This window comes from Phoxinus phoxinus, assembly GCF_949152265.1.
Source record: "Phoxinus phoxinus genome assembly, chromosome: 12".
NCBI classification, from domain to species: Eukaryota; Metazoa; Chordata; class Actinopteri; order Cypriniformes; family Leuciscidae; genus Phoxinus; species Phoxinus phoxinus.
The window spans coordinates 5,780,870-5,802,984 of NC_136887.1; the positions used below are offsets into that span (position 1 = coordinate 5,780,870).

The following is a 22,115-nucleotide window of genomic DNA, read 5'->3' on the forward strand; positions in this document are numbered from 1 at the left end:
ATGATTTGAAACTGCAGCGGCAGCAGTGAACAGACAAGTGCCTATTTGCTTTTGACGCGCTGTGTCGCGCCTCTTGCCGGTGTAGAGACTGTTCATGATGCTCGGGATCTCTGATTATCATAATTCCCTGAGTGTATCCTGATGGAAATATAAAGAGGCCTTAAACTCCAACAATCTTTTGAAAACAGAGTGTTTTTACCACACACAGTTCAGCGCTACTACTGCGCTCCAGTGCTCCTTTCATTGATGCAAGAATCAGTCAGTTCCCACTTCCCGCCCCGAGCTTAAAGCCTAACGTGATTGGTTGAAGCGATAACGTGCTACGATTGGCCAGCTCGATGTGGCCGTTATCTGATTGGCTTGAGTAGGCGGTGGGTGGAGTCCACCTATTTGTGGATTTCTCTGCACGTCTGCGCTAGAAGTGTTTCAAAATCCACAAATGCGTGAGGGGATTCACAAATGCACAGGAACCGATTCACAAATGTGTGCAGCGATTTACAAATGCACAGCAACCGATTCACAAATGTGTGCAGCGATTTACAAATGCACAGGAACCGATTCACAAATAAATGCCAGGCAGAGTTGTGTTTGAAAATAAGAAAACATTTGTAAATGTTTTATTTATTTGCAAATCTCATTTTATTTATTTGTGAATTTTATAATTTTTTGTGAAACTCTTTACATTTATTTGTGGATCTTAATCTATTCATTTGTGCATTCGATACATTTTTGTGAATCTCTTTACATTTATTTGTGAATATTAATCTATTTATTTGGAATATTGCAACAATAATAACCCCATACATTCGGCCCTGGTCTGTAACACTGGTTATGTGGAGCATTGATTGGTTATTACATCTTACATGACTGTATTGCTGCAGACAAGTTTTCAAATGTCTCTACAGTGTTATTAAAAGTAGTGTTAATTTTAAAAATTCGATAATTATATTACATAAGTCCACTAGACTTTCTACTTGTTATTTGCATGCTGTGTGTGTACTTCACAAACCTGCATGGTTGCGAGTGAACGCAGTCTTCTAAAGGCCACTGCCCTACATTCAGCCCAAGGCAAGACAACTCCACACTTACATCTGAATATTTTGCATTTGCAAAAAATTGCTTCTCCATGTAGCTAAATAGAAGCACGGGATGCAAGTCATAGATCTAAACGAAGTGGATGAACGTAGAACAAATACAGCAGAAGGTGCTGGTGAGAAATAAAACATGTCAAGTTGATTTGATAGTGCAGAATAGAGATGATCAACCACTTGTACAAAGAATGAGACACAACGCTTTGACTTTGCAATCTCGTCCTCTATGATAACCAAATTCACCAAAAACATTTTAAAATGATTTGTTACAAATTTCCTAATCTAATGTGTTTTTTTTTAGGCTTAAAGGGATAGTTACTCTAAAAATAATAATTATTTCATCATGTATTCACTCTCATATTGTTCCAAACCCCATAAGACTTTGGTTGATCTTCAAATTAAGACATTTCAATGAAACCAGAGAAGTTTCTGTTCATCCATTGAAAGTCCAGTTAACCGAAATTGAAAAGATCCAAAAAGCTCATAAAGGCACCGGTAAACGAACCAAATCCAAGGCTTCTGAAGAGACATTATCGCTTTACATGAACAGATTTATTTAGGCTTTTATTTACATCTAAACAATGATCATACATATCCATTTAGTAAACACAGAAGCTTTTGTGTGTGTGTGTGTGTGTGTGTGTGTGTGTGTGTGTGTGTGTGTGTGTGTGTGTGTGTGTGTGTGTGTGTGTGTGTGTGTGTGTGTGTGTGTGTGTGTGTGTGTGTGTGTGTGTGTCACTCACTAGAACAAACCTGGTTGGTATATCCATGATGCACACCATGTATGTGCATTTAGATGTGAATAAAAGCCTAACAAAATGTTTGGATGTTCTAAGTTTTGGTTACCTATACTTTCAATGGAGGGACAGAAACCTCTCAGGTTTCATTAAATAATATATTAATGTGTTTCGAAGATTAACCAAAGTCTTATGGGTTAGGAATGGACCCTTTACCACTCTACAGATAAAGCGCTGTCGGGATAATTTCGGTTTCGCCTATCTACCCCGAAGTGATACAATTCTGTCTAAAAATGTTAAAGCCAGACAAGTAGTTTGTTAAGGCTTGGTTTGTAGGGAATTACAAACCTGCGCACATATATTCAAATGCGCATAACTATAGAATTAATTCTTGATGCGCACATGAGCACCATCAGCGTTTCTCACAGGTTCGTGTTTAAAGTCTGTGTAGAGAGAACGGTGTCGTCTTAGCGGCCTCTAATTTAATAACTAATGATCGTTGCGACGGAAGTGAATCAATAATAACTAACTTTAGCTGGAAAATATCATTATTCAAGAACCGCTATAAAGCCAAAACAATCTATGTTACCTTAAATCATCCGTTTATCTCTGTAAAGCCGCTTTGAGGCAATCTACATTGTTAAAAGTGCTATACAAATGAAGATGACTTGACTTGAATGACATGAGGGTGAGAGAATAATGACGACAGAATTTTGGGGTGAATATCCCTTTAACTTGAGCTAGGCTTCAATCATGAATACAAGAAAATGCATACTAGTTTAATCTGTGTTCAACATCTTTGTTGATCCTGGAACAATATTCCAATCAACCAATCAGATTTGAGGGACAAGATTACAGTTTATGTCAAGTTTAGGTTTACAACCCGGCTTAGGTTCTTCTACACCAGTGTTGTTCACTGTTAATCATTTCCCTCTGATTTTGGGAGAAGTGATGGGTTGGGCTGGGTTTAGGGGTAGGGATAGTGCCTAGGACTACATTTTCATACAGGAATGTTGTTCCAGGATCAACAAAATACGTCTTACTTGGCAAAATCACGGTGACCGTTTCAATGTACACACAGAAATGCATGTTTGTGAAGTTGATATATTGATTACAATCGTGTGAAACATCAGGAAAGTATTCAAAGGCTGATTGTTTGTGTTTGCGCATCAGGTCCTTATCGGGCAGAATAGTGGGAGGCGTCTGGTGGTTCTTCACCCTCATCATAATCTCGTCCTACACGGCTAACCTGGCTGCTTTCCTCACAGTGGAGAGGATGGTCTCTCCCATAGAGAGCGCTGAAGATCTGGCCAAACAAACTGAGATCGCATACGGGACCTTGGACTCAGGATCAACCAAAGAGTTCTTTAGGGTGAGTTCACTTCTGCGTTGATCTTCGGCTGATTTAAAATGCATCAATCGTCAATGGCTGTGCAAGCTTTCAGATCAGAATCCATCCTTTAGTTGCCGCTGTGTTTTTTGAGTTACGGTAATCACAAAGAACTCAAAGAAAAAAGATTTCCATTTGTAGTGACTCAGTCTTTGCCAAAAATTTCTTTCTTTTAATTATTATTTACATGTTTGTTTTTGCTCACATCCCAGCATGACAGTTGAATTGCATACAGTGGCACAAAAAATGATTTAGACACACTTAGCCCACATTTAACATTTCTAAATGTCATTGCATTAGATGAAATGACAAACTAAGTGACTATTATTTTAAAGACTCATAGTACAAGCAGAATTTACAAGCAAAACATTTCCCCAAAATAAATGTTTGTTTGAATTCACATGACAGTAGTGCACTCACAAATTAATTTGCAGTGGTTTTGTGTACTAAATTTTGATTCACACGTTCAAGAGTTCAATTTAAGAGTCATTAACAAGCTGAACATGCAGGGGTTGAACTTGATAAAGACTCTCATTCCTGAGAGTCGATACTTTTGCAGACTTTGTATTAGCGGATTGAGGGTAAATATCTACTTCATCCAGCACTCATTTGGATCCTGTTGTTTTACAGCATGAGAAACCACTCCAAGTGAGTGAGTGAGCTGTCCGAATGATTCACACTGAATCACAAACTGACTGAGACTTTGCTAACCAACTCAATTCATTGCAAGGAAGTGATTCATTCACGAAATGGACATCACATCAGACAGAACAGTTTCAACATAATTGTTGAAGTAGTGCAAGATAATTGTAGTGTTTGCCAGTGGTACCTTGCTAATTAATTTATATTTAAAGCTACCTTATTTTAGCAACACTACAGCTCAACACTGCTGTTTATCTCTGTGCAGCTGCTCGGCATTTTCACACTTTTAAGACCCTCAAAAACTCATTTGCCATAATATAATGATATATTTGGCTATTGTCACCATCACCAGAGGTCGTATATTAGATGGGAGGTACGTCCCAGCAAGGTGGTTGGCAGCCTTCCACCTAAACTACAACTCCCCGACAATAGAGAACTACAATCCCCAAACTGGCACTTAACCAGGGGCTACTGTAAGTGCTGCCAATGTAGGAGACACCATGCCTGGTATCCAAAATCGCAAACTTCCTTACTATACAGTAGGCAAAAAAAGTATGTGACAAATGAAGGATGTTCGAATTCACAGTACTCCTAAAGGAGTTGGCAAAATGTACCCGGATGACCTACTACAGTACTTCTAGTGAGATTCTGAAGTGTGCATCTGATGGACACTTTACTATCCCATGAGGCCACAAGAGAGGATTTCTGAATGACGGTGAAATGACGCTGCTAACACTGTAAGTCATGGTGAATGTAGTACATCCAGTTTACTTTCATACTAGACCATCCTTTTTTAGCAGTCATGGAAGTAATTACTTAATTACAAAATAAGTACCTACTCGAGACAGTGTGTGATTTTAGAGGCAACCACTCTTCTCAGTTGAAGTGCGTATTTCTTTGCCCTTTGTAGGCCGTCGGAGCCTATAACTTTTTTGAACTGCAAGAAGAACGAACCCTCCTTTTTGTTTTTGATTTATGTGAACCAATTATAACGACCTATCTGAGAGAAGCTGTTCTGGTTTGCCTTCCTCTGAGTCGCCACAGAAAGATCCTCAAGCTCACAAATTACGACACCATCAACAGAGAAAGCAAGGTCTACACTATCTAGACCAGGGGTGCCCAATCCTGCTCCTGCCGATCGACTGTCCTGCACAGGTCATCTCCAACCCTAATCAAACACACCTGAAGCAACCAATTAAGATCTTCAGGATCACTTGAAAATGAAGGCAGGTGTGTTTGATTAGGGTTGGAGATGAACTGTGCAGGACAGTCGATCGGCTGGAGCAGGATTGGGCACCCCTGATCTAGACTATGCCAACCCCCCAAACCTTGACTTACTGGCTAGGTTACCTGTGTGAGTTTTAGGGGAAACTTATTTCATACATCACTGGACATTTTAGCAAATACATTTTTGCAAAACTCAAAAAACGTATCTATTCATACATTTTGACATTTCCAAATCAGCACAATGTTCAAGACGTACTACTGTAGTAAACTTGCTGGGTAAGCTCACCTGGTACAGCAGTGCACTAGAGATGTGGAGCGCTCAGGCACGAGTCCCATGAACGAGTCACAATAGGATCTAAAATGCTGAAATGGCATGGTTCCTTCAGCAAATATGTTTTTATCTCATGTTTGCTTTTGTTGTTTTAAGTTGTTTTAAACCTGTATGAATCTCTTTCTTCTGCTGAACACAAAATAAGATATTTTGAAAAAGGTCTGTAACCAGACAGTTGGACTTCCGTAGTATTTTTTTCCAACTATGGAAGTCAATGCGGACCACGGGGCGGCAGTGGCTCAGTGGTTCATGTAGGTTGTCTACAAACCGGAAGGTTGGTGGTTCTATCTCCGGCTCCACCTGACCAAGGTGTCAATGAGCAAGACACCTAACCACCGCTGCTCCCGACGAGCTGGATGGCGCCTTGCATGGCTGACACCGCCGTCGGTGTATGAATGAGTGAGTGAATGAATGGGTGAATGTGTGGCAATAATGTATAGCGCTTTGGTGGCCATGGGTCTGTTAAAGCGCTATATAAATGCAGTCCATTTACCATTTACCATCAACTGTTTGATTACCAACATTCTTCAAAATATCTTCTTTTGTGTTCAGCAGAAGAAAGAAATTCATACAGGTTTGAAACAACTTGAGGGAGTAAATTATGACAGAATTTACATTTTTAATTGAACTATGTACACTATTGGTTATGTTTAGGGTCGGGTTTAGTAAAGGTCAGTAGCACCTCACTGCAGTACACGAGATCCAGGGGGCGGAGTTGGATCCAGATCTAAGGGGTGGAGATGGGTAGGTTTAGGGATCAGGGGGTGGAGATGGGTAGGTTTAGGGGTAGGTTTAGGGATCAGGGGGTGGGGATTGGTAGGTTTAGGGGTAGGTTTAGGGATCAGGGGGTGGAGATGGGTAGGTTTAGGGGTAGGTTTAGGGATCAGGGGGTGGAGATGGGTAGGTTTAGGGGTAGGTTTAGGGATCAGGGGGTGGAGAGGGGTAGGTTTAGGGATCAGGGGGTGGAGATGGGTAGGTTTAGGGGTAGGTTTAGGGATTAGGGAGTGGGGATTGGTAGGTTTAGGGATCAGGGGGTGGAGATGGGTAGGTTTAGGGATCAGGGGGTGGAGATGGGTAGGTTTAGGGGTAGGTTTAGGGATCAGGGGGTGGGTATTGGTAGGTTTAGGGATCGGGGTGGAGATGGGTAGGTTTAGGGGTAGGTTTAGGGATCAGGGGGTGGAGATGGGTAGGTTTAGGGGTAGGTTTTGGGATCAGGGGGTGGGGATTGGTAGGTTTAGGGGTAGGTTTAGGGATCAGGGGGTGGAGATGGGTAGGTTTAGGGATCAGGGGGTGGAGATGGGTAGGTTTAGGGGTAGGTTTAGGGATCAGGGGGTGGGGATTGGTAGGTTTAGGGGTAGGTTTAGGGATCAGGGGGTGGAGATGGGTAGGTTTAGGGGTAGGTTTAGGGATCAGGGGGTGGGGATTGGTAGGTTTAGGGGTAGGTTTAGGGATCAGGGGGTGGAGATGGGTAGGTTTAGGGATCAGGGGGTGGAGATGGGTAGGTTTAGGGATCACAGGGTGGAGATGGGTAGGTTTAGGGATCAGGGGGTGGAGATGGGTAGGTTTAGGGATCACGGGGTGGAGATGGGTGGGTTTAGGGATCAGGGGGTGGGGATTGGTAGGTTTAGGGGTAGGTTTAGGGATCAGGGGGTGGAGATTGGCAGGTTTAGGGATCAGGTGGTGGAGATTGGTAGGTTTAGGTATATGTAAGGTGGGAGGAGTTGGATCTGGATCCAACTCCTCCCCCTTGATTTTGTGTTCTGCAGTGAGGGCCATCTCGTATTGGTGGTGCATTATTTTCAAACATGATACAGCATTAACTTTTTGGCACCACTCATCGGAAATTTCATTTCGAAGATGCCATGATGCATACAACAACCGATGTAATAAACGCTGCCAGAATCCCGTTTATCTGTATTCGATAAAACGAAACTGTTTTTCCAGTGAGCCTGGCTTGTAAATTGACTTGTTAATTGACTTGTTAATGACATTCGTCCATGTTTCATTCTGGATGCTGGTACCTTGGACTCTCCAAGTTTAGTAGTGTCGCTTTACCAGCTTCACCGGTTAAGTAAGCCTGGATCATGGAAATTCATTACAGCAGGGTGGCCACCTGGAGCTTGTTGTTGGAGGAAAAACAAAGAGGAACATTAGCTCTGCCAAGAGCTGCAACCATTTCTTCCCCACACCTGCTTGTTAGGGAAATTCTTCTCTTTTAGCTAACAAAATCAGTTAGGTCTGCGTTATGCATCCTTTTTTGATGAAGCAGTCATTAAGTCAATGGAGATGATTGCTGTGCAACCTTGAGTTAGCCTGAGCTGTCAGACTGAAGCCAGGCGTCTAATCAAAGCCCACGTATAGCCATAGAGGTCAGCTCAAAAACCCTAATTAGTGGCTTTACCTGGGCCTGCAAATTGAGCGTAATGAAAAGCGGCCCAGAGGGTCAAAAAGTACACTTGAAAGATATTGAGAATAAAGTAAGCAATACATCCATGAGCACATCGAGACTGACATTGCAATTAGGGCTGAAATTAACTATCTGCGTGATACTGTAATACTCAAACAGCTCGCTCTACACACACATCCACCGGGAGGGATGTTTACCACCCCGTCGGTTGCAGGTTTGTTTGGCGGTGTGTGTTTGATGTCATTAAAGGTTTGCAAGACGACAACCGAGGGGTTTTGGGATCTCAAATATTCTATATAATGAGTGTCCTAGTTACACTCTACAGCTCTCAGATTTCCAGTGACATGTGTGAACGGCTATTCCAAGGGACTTTTAATTAAGATTATAGAGACCTGACAGGGGGAGGGGGGGGGGGGGGCCTGATTAATGGAGATTCAAGCTCTATTTTAGATCTGTTTTCAGGAAACACATTCCTGTTTAATTAGAGCCATACGGCAGAGAACAGCTGGATGTTTCAAATCATCCGCAACATTTGGAGCGAGACATATGTCATCCTCTTTGACACATCCCCCAAGTTTATCATTTCCTTTCCAAATATGCATGTATTTACCTAATTTATTTAGTTGGTTTACTCAACATTTCCAATTAAAGTTGTCAGGAAATTATGGTGTTTTGAGCTCAACTCTGCACTCAAAGTACTGATACATGTATTATGATGCAATGCAATAAATTGCTTGTGGAATTATTGATTATAATAACTGTAATAATATGTTAATTTTGTATAGAATAAAATCTAAAATTCTATAATTTTTTCTTTTAAAATCCACCGATTCCACACATCATTTATCTTTCCTAGTATTTTTTAATCTTTGGCATATTTATGGAAAATAATTATGACCTGTACATTGTGTTTGTTACCTTTAAACATATATTAATGTAAAAAGGGATTCATTCAAGCTATAGTCTCACATAGCCAGATCTATAAAGTATATAGTCTCAAATACGAGTGCGAGCACGAGCAATACGCTGCTTTAAGTTCACTTAACGGCCACCGGTGTCGCTAATAACAAGGGTTTCTTTACTCTACGTACTGCCCCTTTAACAGAACAGCACTCAGATACTCCAGGCTTATCTTATCGAGAATGGATGGTCGAGTCACATTAAACTGAAAGCTGTCTCCCTGAAGAGATGAAATATTACATTTATTAAAAGCAGATATGGTGCATGAACTCTTTTTTAATATTTAAAACCATCACCGTGCCTCTGGCCCTGAGGACTCTGTAATGATTGAGAGAGTTGGTTCAGGTTATTCCTGCGCTGAGCTGGCTGATGCTGTTAAAATGCCATTTTTCATTGACAGTTTTTAGAGCAATGGAGAGCTTGTCAAAATCTCAAACAGCGAAGTGTCATTCAGTTTGTCCTACTGACAATGGAGATGATTCTTTTGACATTGATATATATTTATTCTCCTCTAAAACACAAACAGTTTTATTGAAAGTGTGCAGGCGGTGAGGTGCAGTTGTGGATCGCATGTAATCCATGATCAATATCTTCTCAAGGTGCTCACATCTGTTTCTCACATAAAGAAAAGCAGCGGACTCACCCAGGAGATGCCTTCGCCTCACCACATTCAACACTCATACACAGAATTTCACATTTGATGACACTTTACTTTGATAGTTCACTTTAGGCATTCTACTAACTAGAATGATCTTTGCAACTACATGTCAACTAGCAGTCATCAGAGTATTAGTAGACTATCTGCTTAATATCTGAACTCTTTATTTTGATGCTCCCCAACAGACTATCCCGAACCCATAACCCTAACTTTACACCCTATTAACAGTCTAATGGGAGTTAGTTGACATGTAGTTGCAAAGTAGAGTGTTTTTAAAGTAGACAATCGTAATAAAGTGAAACCCTTCATTTTATGTTGACTACTACAGTAGTATTTCACTTGTGTAATACTGTCATTATAAAGGTGTAATACTACTACTGTTCTACTTTTGCTTTATCTGTTAAACGAGCTGTGTAAAAAAGAGTGTTTTCTTTGTCACACAGTGTTAATCTAGACATTTAGGTCATTGATTTCCCAAGGGCACACAAACAGAGAATGCCATGACATTTTTGGACATGGTACCATGCTATAACTGTTGAGGGGGAAGGACTAGGTAACACTTTATGATAAGTATACAGAAACAAAGCACTTAAAAATAAGTAGCAAACTTTAGTTAACTTTTAGTTCATCAATTGCAACATTGTTAATACATTAATAGGCTATATACAACTAGTGATTTCTGTGTTCATTGTCACTAATAAACAAATTAATATTGTTTAATTAGCTCAGATGTAAAGAGTTCAATAACATTTTTCTATTCTTTCTACATTTACATTTATGCATTTGGCAGACGCTTTGTAAGCGACTTACATTGCATGTCAAGGTACACATTTACATTCTTATCAGTTCTTGCTTTCCCTGGGAATCGAACCTGTGACCTTGGCGTTGCAAGCGCCAGCGCTCTACGGTTCGAGCTTTCTATCTAACTTGTTGACTATATACCTTATTTTAAAACAGTAAAATGCTTTCACTTTAAATTAGGTGCTTTACACCAACCTTTATTAGACAATTGATAGTAAGTAGGGGTTTGACGATACACTTATAGCTCACGAGACAAGATCATATTTTAACAATATTTTATAAGAAAACGTTGACGACGACATACACGAATGGACATTTCTTTCTCGACTAAAAGTCACAAAATGCAAAACAATGCAGGTGCATTTTAAAATATATTTAAATATATTATTGTTTTGGGTGAGTGGGTGAATAGCTGCTAGCTCCATATTCTTATCTGGGTCGGTTCTTCTTCTTCTGAAGAAGACTTCTGAAGAATCAACACACAAAGACTTGGAAAAAAAACAACAAAAATAGTCTTTATTTAAATTAACTTAACTTACATGTGATTGCTGGAGAATAAATAGTAGGAACACAGGTAAAGCAAACCACACTAAATTCAAATGTGAACCGACCAGGAGTGACTAACACACATGGCTTAAACACAGGGCTAACAAAGGAAACTAGATGAGACACAGGTGAACGGAATCAATGAGGGAAACCAAATCAGTAACTATGACAACAAATGAGAAGCGAGAACAAAGGAAAAAACACAGAAAACAAGAAAACATAAACCTAACATAAAGTGGGTTATACTTTATATTAGATGGCCTTGACTACTATGCACTTCACCATTATATATAATATACTTACTAATGATGTGCATTAGAAGAAAGTTCTTGCATTTAATAAACAGTTGTACTTACGCTGTTAACTCTACCCCTGACTGTAACACAACCATTAACCCAAAACCAAACTCGTAACCCCTATAATCCTAACCCTTTACTCCTAAACCCAACCATACCTCAAACTCATTAGCAGTAAATGTAGGAGTGCACAGTCTTGTGGGTATTTATTGTTAGTACATACAGTAGTAGTTAGGCTACCTAAAATAAAGTGTGACTATTGAGAGAAACTGGAAAACGCACATTACAGTGTGATGGCAGGAGGCAGATTCCCAGTAGCGCTTCACTGAACACCAGAATGAAGAGCATCCTTTAGGACGTGCCGTATTGCTAATGAACACTATCTCTGCGGCTCGGCAATTGTTGTAACGTATAAACGTTTAAAATGCATGATATGGAAACACTGTAAGACTAACAGTGCTCTGGACTGGACAGACCACACAGAAAGGCTATGCTTGTGTTCTTCACCTTCACCCGAGCCTCTATTCTCCTCTCTCGAGTGAGTTCATGTTGAGTCTGGGAAGAGCTGTCTGGTTCAGCTTGTGAAACTCTAAATCTGGCTGCAATAAATCAATCTACAGCCTGACCTTTCTGGGTGGTCTGTCCAGTCCACTGCGCTGTTAGTCATGCAGTGTTTCCGTCCATGTATTTAAACTTTTATACGCGTTACAACAATTGAATGCTAAATTAATGTTGAATGTGCAAAGGCTCAGTAAGTCTCAGAGCATATAGATTATTTCGCATCCAAATCTATATATCATGCATAACTCCACAAGCTGCATCCAGAATGTTTGCCCAAAGCATGAAAACACTTTCACAGCTGAGGAATTATGGGATAGGGGAACTAAACCTTATACATTATACAGAACAATATGCCTGGCCATGAAATGAAATGCACCTCATGGGTTGAACTTTCAGGCAAAAACTCCAGAAGACACAGACCGATATGTCTGACAGTTGTGAGTTAATAAATAAAATAACTCTAACCAGAAATGTTTTCAAATAGTTTGTTATCTACTGCAATGGTATTCACACATACACGGAGGAAAGCTTCCCGGTGAGGAACAGCGCACGCAGTACACTGCAGAAAAGCATTGGGCACTGGGGAGAAATATCTTCCGTCTCCAAACCAAATGATTCAGAAGTAAAGCTGTGGTGGAGAGTGAGATGGAGCGGGAGATATGAGGTGGATGTGAACGGCACCATAATAAGCTGGTGGTGAGGACAGAGATATGAGGAGAGAGGGCATGATGAAAGCAGCCTGCAATGTGTGGAACATGTTCACTCAGGAGTCAGGACATACAGCTACTGTATATAGATGAATACACCAATAATAGAGCAGTATTAGAGCCGTGTTGTTATGATTCTGAACTCTAATTATTGTGTGTTCAAAAAATATCTTACAAACATGTTACATGTACAAACATTAAGTGATATTACATTTTGCATGGTTTGGCTCATGGTCAGTTCAAGTGATTTTAGCCCTGGCTTCGAGTTTGGTAATGATTTTATCCTTTAAAACTCACCTTTGATCACCAAAATGACATATTTAAGAGTTTATTTCTTGAAAAAAATCCTCCATGCCTTAAAATAGGTTGAGTGTAAAGGTCCACTCGCAATTTTCATATGCGTTATTTCGTATTCGTCATCCTAAACATTCGTCACGCACAGAAATATTGCACACTGAGTCCGATGCGTATTAATTAATCCGTTGTGAAAAAATGCACAAAACAATACAAAATGCAGTCTTCAAGCAGTGAGGATGATTTTGTTGTTCTCTCTCGTATTAAAAAGAGGAAATATTGGGTCCGTCCAATCCTGAGATTGTGAGTTCCTCCTCCTTATCAAGGAGCTGCGGGATTATCCCGAGAGATTCAAAGTTTACTTCAGGATGTCAGTGGCTCAGTTTGATGCTTTGCTGGTGATACTGGAGCCACAGATTAAAAAGAAGAACATCAATTTCCGTGAACCAATTCATCCTGAACAGTTCTGGATTTTGCCGTTTGCTTGTACGGTGGCTCTGAATTGTCAAAACACTTCTCAAAATGCTACGGTTGACGATCACACGTTGATCTGATTGGTTACAAGGTAGTGCATGACGTCAGAAACACCAGCGATTTCAAACCGTGTTTTTGAGACTGTCTTTGGTTCACTGCAGTTTTAAGCAGAAAATACTCAGCAATGCTGTCGACTTATGAATTTACACATGGTTTGTCTTAAAGCAGATTAAAAACACCACATAGATATATAAACAACATTAAAAGCTGGATTTTCAACACAGGGGGGCTTTAAAATAATCTATCTATCTGTCAGTTTGTTCATTAATTAATTTTAATGAAAAAACTGACACCTATTCAATGGAAAACTTTTCTCTAGAGAACCCTGCAGAATAACCAACTCGAGAACCTTATTTAGCCGGAAAGTGTTCTTGGTTCTTTGTAAAGTGCTGCAGAGAGCCGTTGAAGAATGTGATATCCTAACACGAAGATCCTCAAGCTGTCGGGCATCAGTGGCTCCGGCGACAGCAGACGTTAGCAGCGGGTTTGTCCCGCGTAAGACAGAGATTCGTGTCTTCACACTGAGAGCTGTTTAATTCTGCTCTCTAAAACTACCTGTCTTCCTGAACCTCTCATGGCCCTGTAGAGCAAGAGCAGCGGTAAACACTTTCTTTTCCCTTCCAAGTGCCTCTAATGTGAAGTTTATATGCTAGGCTGTGCGTCTGCAGTGCGGTGACACTTTCATTTCGCGAGCTGAATGATATGACCCCTAGCTCGGCACAATGTAGGCTCCGGTAATGCTCCACAAAACTGAAGGGAGGAGAGGACGGTTGAGCTTTCGACTTCACGTCACTCTCGCAGTCGGTCAGGAGCAGTCGCCCTGTCTCTACTCCTCTATCCCAGTATTTATTCCCACATCTTCAGTAGCTGAAGTGACATATTGAAGTAGAATGGAGACAGTTTCAGAGCAACAACTCTCTTTTGACCCAAATTGCAATTGTAGGACTGTCTCGCCGAAGGAAGGTTTAAACGCTTCCCATTAGAGTTGAGGCAGTAGTTTGGGATTGACCTCACATCGTGATGTAAGCATGTATCAAGTGAAACACTTTGTCATGGTACAAAAATGTATATTTATTTGGTCCTTCAAAGAACCCCGTGTGAAAAAGAAGTGTGCTTGTGTCGAATGATTTTTTTCAAACTGTACTTGTCTTGGAGATAATATATGTTACTGAAGTCAAAGGCTTATGTACTTAAATAGACTTGCATTACTGTTTCTTAACTTTGTGTGTTCAGAAAGTGCACTTTGTAATAATGTCAAAGCAAAAGTTTCCCTTCAAAGTACATTTTAAATCATTGTGTTTTAATAATCGTTCTGTCTATGCTTATTTTCATGTGTTGACTAACTAACATACTAAAGCAGTAACATAAAAGTACTTGATTGTCATTTTAACTGTAGTGTTCTTCAATACAACATTAAAAGTAAATAGCCTATATTTAAATACATGACATAAAAAGCTTCATTAGAAATTACATTCAATTATAGTTTACCATAACAATGCTTGTCAGTACATTCGGCAATACACTTTTACCATATTTCAAAGACATTAAGTAATTATAAAATGACAACTAAAGCTGTACAAGTCTTACTTAATTGCATTTAATATAAACTTAAACTATAATACATTATAATTTAATTGAAAGCGACATGCAATAAAGTGTCTGAAAACATTACATCAAATTCACACTTAAAATATATTATTTATATAATAAGTAGGGCTGTGAAACGATTAATCGCATCCAAAATAAAAGTTTGTGTTTACATAATAAATGTGTGTGTACTGTATAATTATTTTTTATATATAAATACACACACGTGCATGTATATATTTAAGAAAAATGTGTTTTTTTGTATATATAAAATATTTATATATAAAATAAATTATATATAAATCTATATACAGTATATACATGCAAATATTTCTTAAATATATACAAGCATGTGTGTGTATTTATATATACAAAATAGTTATACACAGTACACACACATTTATTATGTAAACACAAACTTCTTTTTTTTTGGATGCGATTAATCGTTTCACAGCCCTAAATAAGTACTTTTTTTAAGAGTACTTTTTTTAAAATGACTTTTTTAAAGTGTGTGCTTCTTTTTCTCAAGGGACATCAGAGAATGCAATGGTACTCTTATGATAAATGTCCCCCACACAAATAAATAAACACATGGTATACCACAGAAAGATATAGGCTAGTTTAAAAAGAAGAAGACAATACCTGTGTACTCCTGCTATATTCCTCGTAGCACCCATGGGGAAGTGTGCACTTCTGAGTAAGACAGTTTCGGGACATATCCTGCAGCTTTGAAACTTTTTTCAATGTAGCCTACTATGATTTATGAAGCACTAATTATCCATCTTGCATACTATTTAGGAGAGATGAAATGCCTGTTGGGATGCAGAACTAGTTTTGTCATATACACTACCAGTCAAAAGTTTGGGATTGGTAAGATTTATAAAGTTTTTAAAAGAAGTCTCTTCTGCTCACCAAGGCTACATTTATTTAATTAAAAATACAACAACAAAAACAGTAATATTGTGAAATGGATCAATATTGGGAAACCGCTCTTCAGCAAATCATCTTTTTTAATGTCTTTGAACTTTAGATGAGTGAAGAACAGTCTAGAAGAGTGGATTACCACTATTGACATGCTACTCATTAATACAATATAGCCGCGTTTCCACCGCGGGAACTTTCCCCAGGAACTAGGAACTTTGGGCTGGTACTCGGTGTGTTTACACCGCAGGAACCAGGGTCTAAATGAAGTTCCGGGTAAATATTTCCCCCTCAGAAAGTCCCTGCTGGCGAGGTAGTACTTTTTCAAAGTTCAGGAACTTTCGGGGGTGGGACTTGTGTGCTGAACATGCTGATTGGTTGTGTTCACGCCGCATTTTGACTGGATGACTCCACGCAGCATTCTATTTTAACCGGCATTTTTTCAAATCTATTGCGGTTCGTGGCTTCATGCGCGAGAGTTGTCCGTCTGCAAATATGGAATTTAATTATTTTTTTTAAACACAGCTGGACCGACGACGAGGTTACGTATTTGTGTAACAGGAAATTTTCTGCGCGTTCGTCCCAGCCATCTCTCATTCAATGTCCGCAATACATCACAAACACAACTGCAGCACAATTTTTATCTCCTCCATACTTATTATAAATGTGGCGCTCAAAACTGATTACTGTGCGTCGCAGACTGGGAGCAGCAGACGCGCGCAGTTTATAATCTTCCCGGTACTTTAGACCGCGGTGTAAACACAGAGAGCAACCGGTCTGGGGCAAAAAAAGTTCCTGGGAAAAAAGTTCCTGGGACAAATTGTTCCGGGTAATTTCGGTGGAAACGCGGCTTAAGTGTCGTGCTAATAGTAAAATGTGATGTTTATTAATATGGTCTAATTATTGAGTTGTCGGCTATTCTACCGGTAGCGCAATATATAACACGTTTCTGAGTGTGTTCATGATAATTCAGTTGTTTATCGAGCGTGATGCTAGGCTCACTTAAGCCGCGTTTCCACCGCGGGAACTTTCCCCAGGAACTAGGAACTTTGGGGTGGTACTCGGTGTGTTTACACCGCAGGAACCAGGGTCTAAATGAAGTTCCGGGTAAATATTTCCCCCTCCGAAAGTCCCTGCTGGCGAGGTAGTACTTTTTCAAAGTTCAGGAACTTTCGGGGGTGGGACTTGTGCGCTGAAGATGCTGATTGGTTGTGTTCACTCCGCATTTTGACTGGAGGACTCCACGCAGCATTCTATTTTAACCGGCATTTTTAAAAATCTATTGCGGTTCGTGGCTTCATGCATTAAGAGTTGTCTGTCTGCAAATATGGAATTTAATTAAAAAAACAATAAAAAAAAAAAAAACCCGCTGGAACGATGACGAGGTTCAGGCTTTATTAAGCGTATTTGTGTAACGTTAACAGGAAATTTTCTGCGCGTTCGTCCCACCCGTCTTACATTCAATGTCCGCAATACATCACAAATACAACTACAGCACAGTTTGAATCTCCTCCATACTTATTATAAATGTGGCGCTCAAAACTGTTTACTGTGCGTCGCAGACTGGGAGCAGCAGTCGCGCGCAGTTTATAATCTTCCCGGTACTTTGGACCGCGGTGTAAACGCAGAAAGCAACCGGTCTGGGGCAAAAAAAGTTCCTGGGAAAAAAGTTCCTGGGACAAATTGTTCCGGGTAATTTCGGTGGAAACGCGGCTTTAATAGCAGTTTGATTACAGATATGTATCCATTATTAATAGAAACAGTGAGGTGGACACTGTGGGCTTTGTGTTCAGTTCACTTGATTGACAGTTAATAGCACTCATATTGTGAATTATAATGATAAAAAGCCACTATATTTAATGTCATTGGAGTCCTCAGCTGTGACCTTGTTGGGTTTTACTCGGTTTGGCCCTCAGATCTTCCTCTAAATCTTCGTCAGATCTTCCTCTAAATCTTCGTCAGATCTTCCTCTAAATCTTCCTCAGATCTTCCTCTAAATCTTCGTCAGATCTTCCTCTAAATCTTCCTCAGATCTTCCTCAGATCTTCCTTTAAATCTTCCTCAGATCTTCCTCTAAATCTTCCTCTAAATCTTCCTCAAAGTCTTCCTCAGATCTTCCTCTAAATCTTCCTCAGATCTTCCTCAGATCTTCCTTTAAATCTTCCTCAGATCTTCCTCTAAATCTTCCTCAGATCTTCCTCTAAATCTTCCTCAGATCTTCCTCTAAATCTTCCTCAGATCTTCCTCTAAATCTTCCTCAGATCTTCCTCTAAATCTTCCTCAGATCTTCCTCTAAATCTTCCTCTAAATCTTCCTCAGATCTTCCTCTAAATCTTCCTCAGATCTTCCTCAGATCTTCCTTTAAATCTTCCTCAGATCTTCCTCTAAATCTTCCTCAGATCTTCCTCTAAATCTTCCTCAGATCTTCCTTTAAATCTTCCTCAGATCTTCCTCTAAATCTTCCTCAGATCTTCCTTTAAATCTTCCTCAGATCTTCCTCTAAATCTTCCTCAGATCTTCCTCTAAATCTTCCTCAGATCTTCCTTTAAATCTTCCTCAGATCTTCCTCTAAATCTTCCTCAGATCTTCCTTTAAATCTTCCTCAGATCTTCCTCTAAGTCTTCCTCAGATCTTCCTCTAAATCTTCCTCAGATCTTCCTCTAAATCTTCCTCTAAATCTTCCTCAGATCTTCCTCTAAATCTTCGTCAGATCTTCCTCTAAATCTTCGTCAGAACTTCCTCTAAATCTTCCTCAGATCTTCCTCTAAATCTTCCTCAGATCTTCCTTTAAATCTTCCTCAGATTTTCCTCAAAGTCTTCCTCAGATCTTCCTCTAAATCTTCCTCAGATCTTCCTCTAAATCTTCCTCAGATCTTCCTCTAAATCTTCCTCAGATCTTCCTCTAAATCTTCCTCAGATCTTCCTTTAAATCTTCCTCAGATCTTCCTCTAAATCTTCCTCAGATCTTCCTTTAAATCTTCCTCAGATCTTCCTTTAAATCTTCCTCAGATCTTCCTCTAAGTCTTCCTCAGATCTTCCTCTAAATCTTCCTCTAAATCTTCCTCAGATCTTCCTCAGATCTTCCTTTAAATCTTCCTCTAAATCTTCCTCAGATCTTCCTCTAAATCTTCCTCAGATCTTCCTTTAAATCTTCCTCAGATCTTTCTTTAAATCTTCCTCAGATCTTCCTCTAAATCTTCCTCAGATCTTCCTTTAAATCTTCCTCAGATCTTCCTCAGATCTTCCTCAGATCTTCCTCTAAATCTTCCTCAGATCTTCCTCTAAATCTTCCTCAGATCTTCCTCTAATGCCTAGTTCACACTACAGGATTTTAAGCCCGATTTAAGCCCGATTTGCAAATCGTTGAGCTCGCCGACAGGTCGGGTTGTTATCGCGTGCAAATCGCGGGGGATTAGCGGCCGATGAACGCTCGCCAATCTGTTAGTATGAAAGAGCCAACAACGCATCAAAGACGCTCGCAGACGCCTCGCGGACGCGTCGCCGAGCCCAGAAAAATATCTAGCATGCTAGATATCTGGAGCTGTCGCACGACTCAACCACATGTGATGCCATGAGCTACAGCCAATCAGAGCAAGGCATGGGTTGAGGTCACTGGGAAAATACCGTTTATATACTGTCTATGGGAATTATTATTATTATTTCCAGAGCAAATCATCGCGCAAACAGTTTGCAGCACTAATTTCTGTCTGACGTCCATATTCAAACATAGACTCGCGTTTTGTGTACTTGTGTTCTTCTTTGCTGGGTAGTGGCGCGCGTGCTGTATCGCGTCATTTCCGGTTCGTTTTATCGCGTGATTTCTTCGTGATAAAACGTGGTTTGTAGACAAGATAGAATCGTTGGCTGACAGAGTTGTTGTCACCTCGTGTAGTGAGTTACCTCCTGTTGCGGATCAATCACGTTGTGTCGTGTGGTGTGAACAGCTCAACAACTTGAACACTCCTGATTTCACAGAGAGCAAGTCATGTAGTGTGAACTGCACAGTTCAGCCCGACGTTTTAAAATCCTGTAGTGTGCACTTGCCTTAAATCTTCCTCAGATCTTCCTCTAAATCTTCCTCAGATCTTCCTCTAAATCTTACACAGATCTTCCTCTAAAACTTCCTCAGATCTTCCTTTAAATCTTCCTCAGATCTTCCTTTAAATCTTCCTCAGATCTTCCTCTAAATCTTCCTCAGATCTTCCTCTAAGTCTTCCTCAGATCTTCCTCTAAATCTTCCTCAGGTCTTCCTCTAAATCTTCCTCAGATCTTCCTCTAAATCTTCCTCAGATCTTCCTTTAAATCTTCCTCAGATCTTCCTCTAAATCTTCCTCAGATCTTCCTCTAAATCTTCCTCAGATCTTCCTCTAAGTCTTCCTCAGATCTTCCTCTAAATCTTCCTCAGATCTTCCTCTAAATCTTCGTCAGATCTTCCTCTAAATCTTCGTCAGATCTTCCTCTAAATCTTCGTCAGATCTTCCTCTAAGTCTTCCTCAGATCTTCCTCTAAATCTTCCTCAGATCTTCCTTTAAATCTTCCTCAGATCTTCCTTTAAATCTTCCTCAGATCTTCCTCTAAATCTTCGTCAGATCTTCCTCTAAATCTTCGTCAGATCTTCCTCTAAATCTTCCTCAGATCTTCCTCTAAATCTTCCTCAGATCTTCCTTTAAATCTTCCTCAGATCTTCCTCTAAATCTTCCTCAAAGTCTTCCTCAGATCTTCCTCTAAGTCTTCCTCAGATCTTCCTCTAAATCTTCGTCAGATCTTCCTCTAAATCTTCGTCAGATCTTCCTCTAAATCTTCGTCAGATCTTCCTCTAAATCTTCCTCAGATCTTCCTTTAAATCTTCCTTAGATCTTCCTTTAAATCTTCCTCAGATCTTCCTCTAAATCTTCCTCAGATCTTCCTCTAAATCTTCCTCTAAGTCTTCCTCAGATCTTCCTCTAAATCTTCGTCAGATCTTCCTCTAAATCTTCGTCAGATCTTCCTCTAAATCTTCGTCAGATCTTCCTCTAAATCTTCGTCAGATCTTCCTCTAAATCTTCGTCAGATCTTCCTCTAAATCTTCCTCAGATCTTCCTCTAAATCTTCCTCAGATCTTCCTCAAAGTCTTCCTCAGATCTTCCTCTAAGTCTTCCTCAGATCTTCCTCTAAATCTTCCTCAAAGTCTTCCTCAGATCTTCCTCTAAATCTTCCTCAGATCTTCCTCAGATCTTCCTCTAAATCTTCCTCAAAGTCTTCCTCAGATCTTCCTCTAAATCTTCGTCAGATCTTCCTCTAAGTCTTCCTCAGATCTTCCTCTAAGTCTTCCTCAGATCTTCCTCTAAATCTTCGTCAGATCTTCCTCTAAATCTTCCTCAGATCTTCCTCTAAATCTTCCTCAGATCTTCCTCAAAGTCTTCCTCAGATCTTCCTCTAAATCTTCGTCAGATCTTCCTCTAAGTCTTCCTCAGATCTTCCTCTAAGTCTTCCTCAGATCTTCCTCTAAATCTTCGTCAGATCTTCCTCTAAATCTTCGTCAGATCTTCCTCTAAATCTTCGTCAGATCTTCCTCTAAATCTTCGTCAGATCTTCCTCTAAATCTTCGTCAGATCTTCCTCTAAGTCTTCCTCAGATCTTCCTCTAAGTCTTCCTCAGATCTTCCTCTAAATCTTCGTCAGATCTTCCTCTAAATCTTCGTCAGATCTTCCTCTAAATCTTCGTCAGATCTTCCTGTAAATCTTCGTCAGATCTTCCTCTAAATCTTCCTCAGATCTTCCTCTAAATGAATCTGTTTCAGGGAGAACACGTATAACAGAAGGCACCTGCTACAAACTAGTGTCCCATTATTAGCGAAACAATACTATTTTCTTTGGAGAGGGATATGTTTTATGAAATAAACAGCATGAACGCTAGCAAAATTTAAACTGTGAAACCCAAGAAGTGACAATTTGCTCCCTTTTCTACAAATTGTAGTGTTGACTGGGTATGTCAGCCATTCAACCCTGTTACCCAAGATAATATGTAACATATTCAGATTCTGATATGTTGCAATTTTTCTTTTCTGCTTTAGCTCCAGAAAATCCCATAAGAGTTCGGTGATTACATAATAATGAAGAAGATCGTAGTCTTTAATATATAGTCCGGATGTGTATACGAGGGAATATGGGAATATGATGAGGGAATAGCAGTAAAAACTGCCTCATATTCTTCAGCTGGTGTATGACCGCACATAACAATCATTTGATATTACGACTCCCGTGATAAAACTGCACATAATGTTGCACATCCACGATCACGTTTAACAGTTTCCAACAGACTCAGTGGGTTGAAGGCATACTTTGACTTTATTTAAACATCAAACTAGTCCAGATGTAAGAAACGCCATTGGACACTTTTCTTTCGGTTGCGCAGGTTTAATTCTCCATTCCCCAGATGTGTGTTTG

General features: G+C 39.9%; 1 protein-coding gene across 5 annotated transcripts in view; it reads left to right on the forward strand.

Moving 5' to 3' along the window:
* The window catches only part of gria3b (glutamate receptor, ionotropic, AMPA 3b), a 170,133-nt gene that overhangs the window by 127,783 nt on the left and 20,235 nt on the right, over positions 1-22,115 (forward strand). For all 5 annotated transcript variants that reach the window (XR_013799696.1, XM_079630206.1, XM_079630207.1 and 2 more), the window contains exon 12: positions 3,002-3,200. Coding sequence is in view for 4 of the 5 variants with exons in the window: in XM_079630206.1 (XP_079486332.1) it covers positions 3,002-3,200 (199 nt within the window). In the remaining variant the exon portion in view is untranslated. The remainder of the gene's footprint in view (positions 1-3,001; positions 3,201-22,115) is intronic.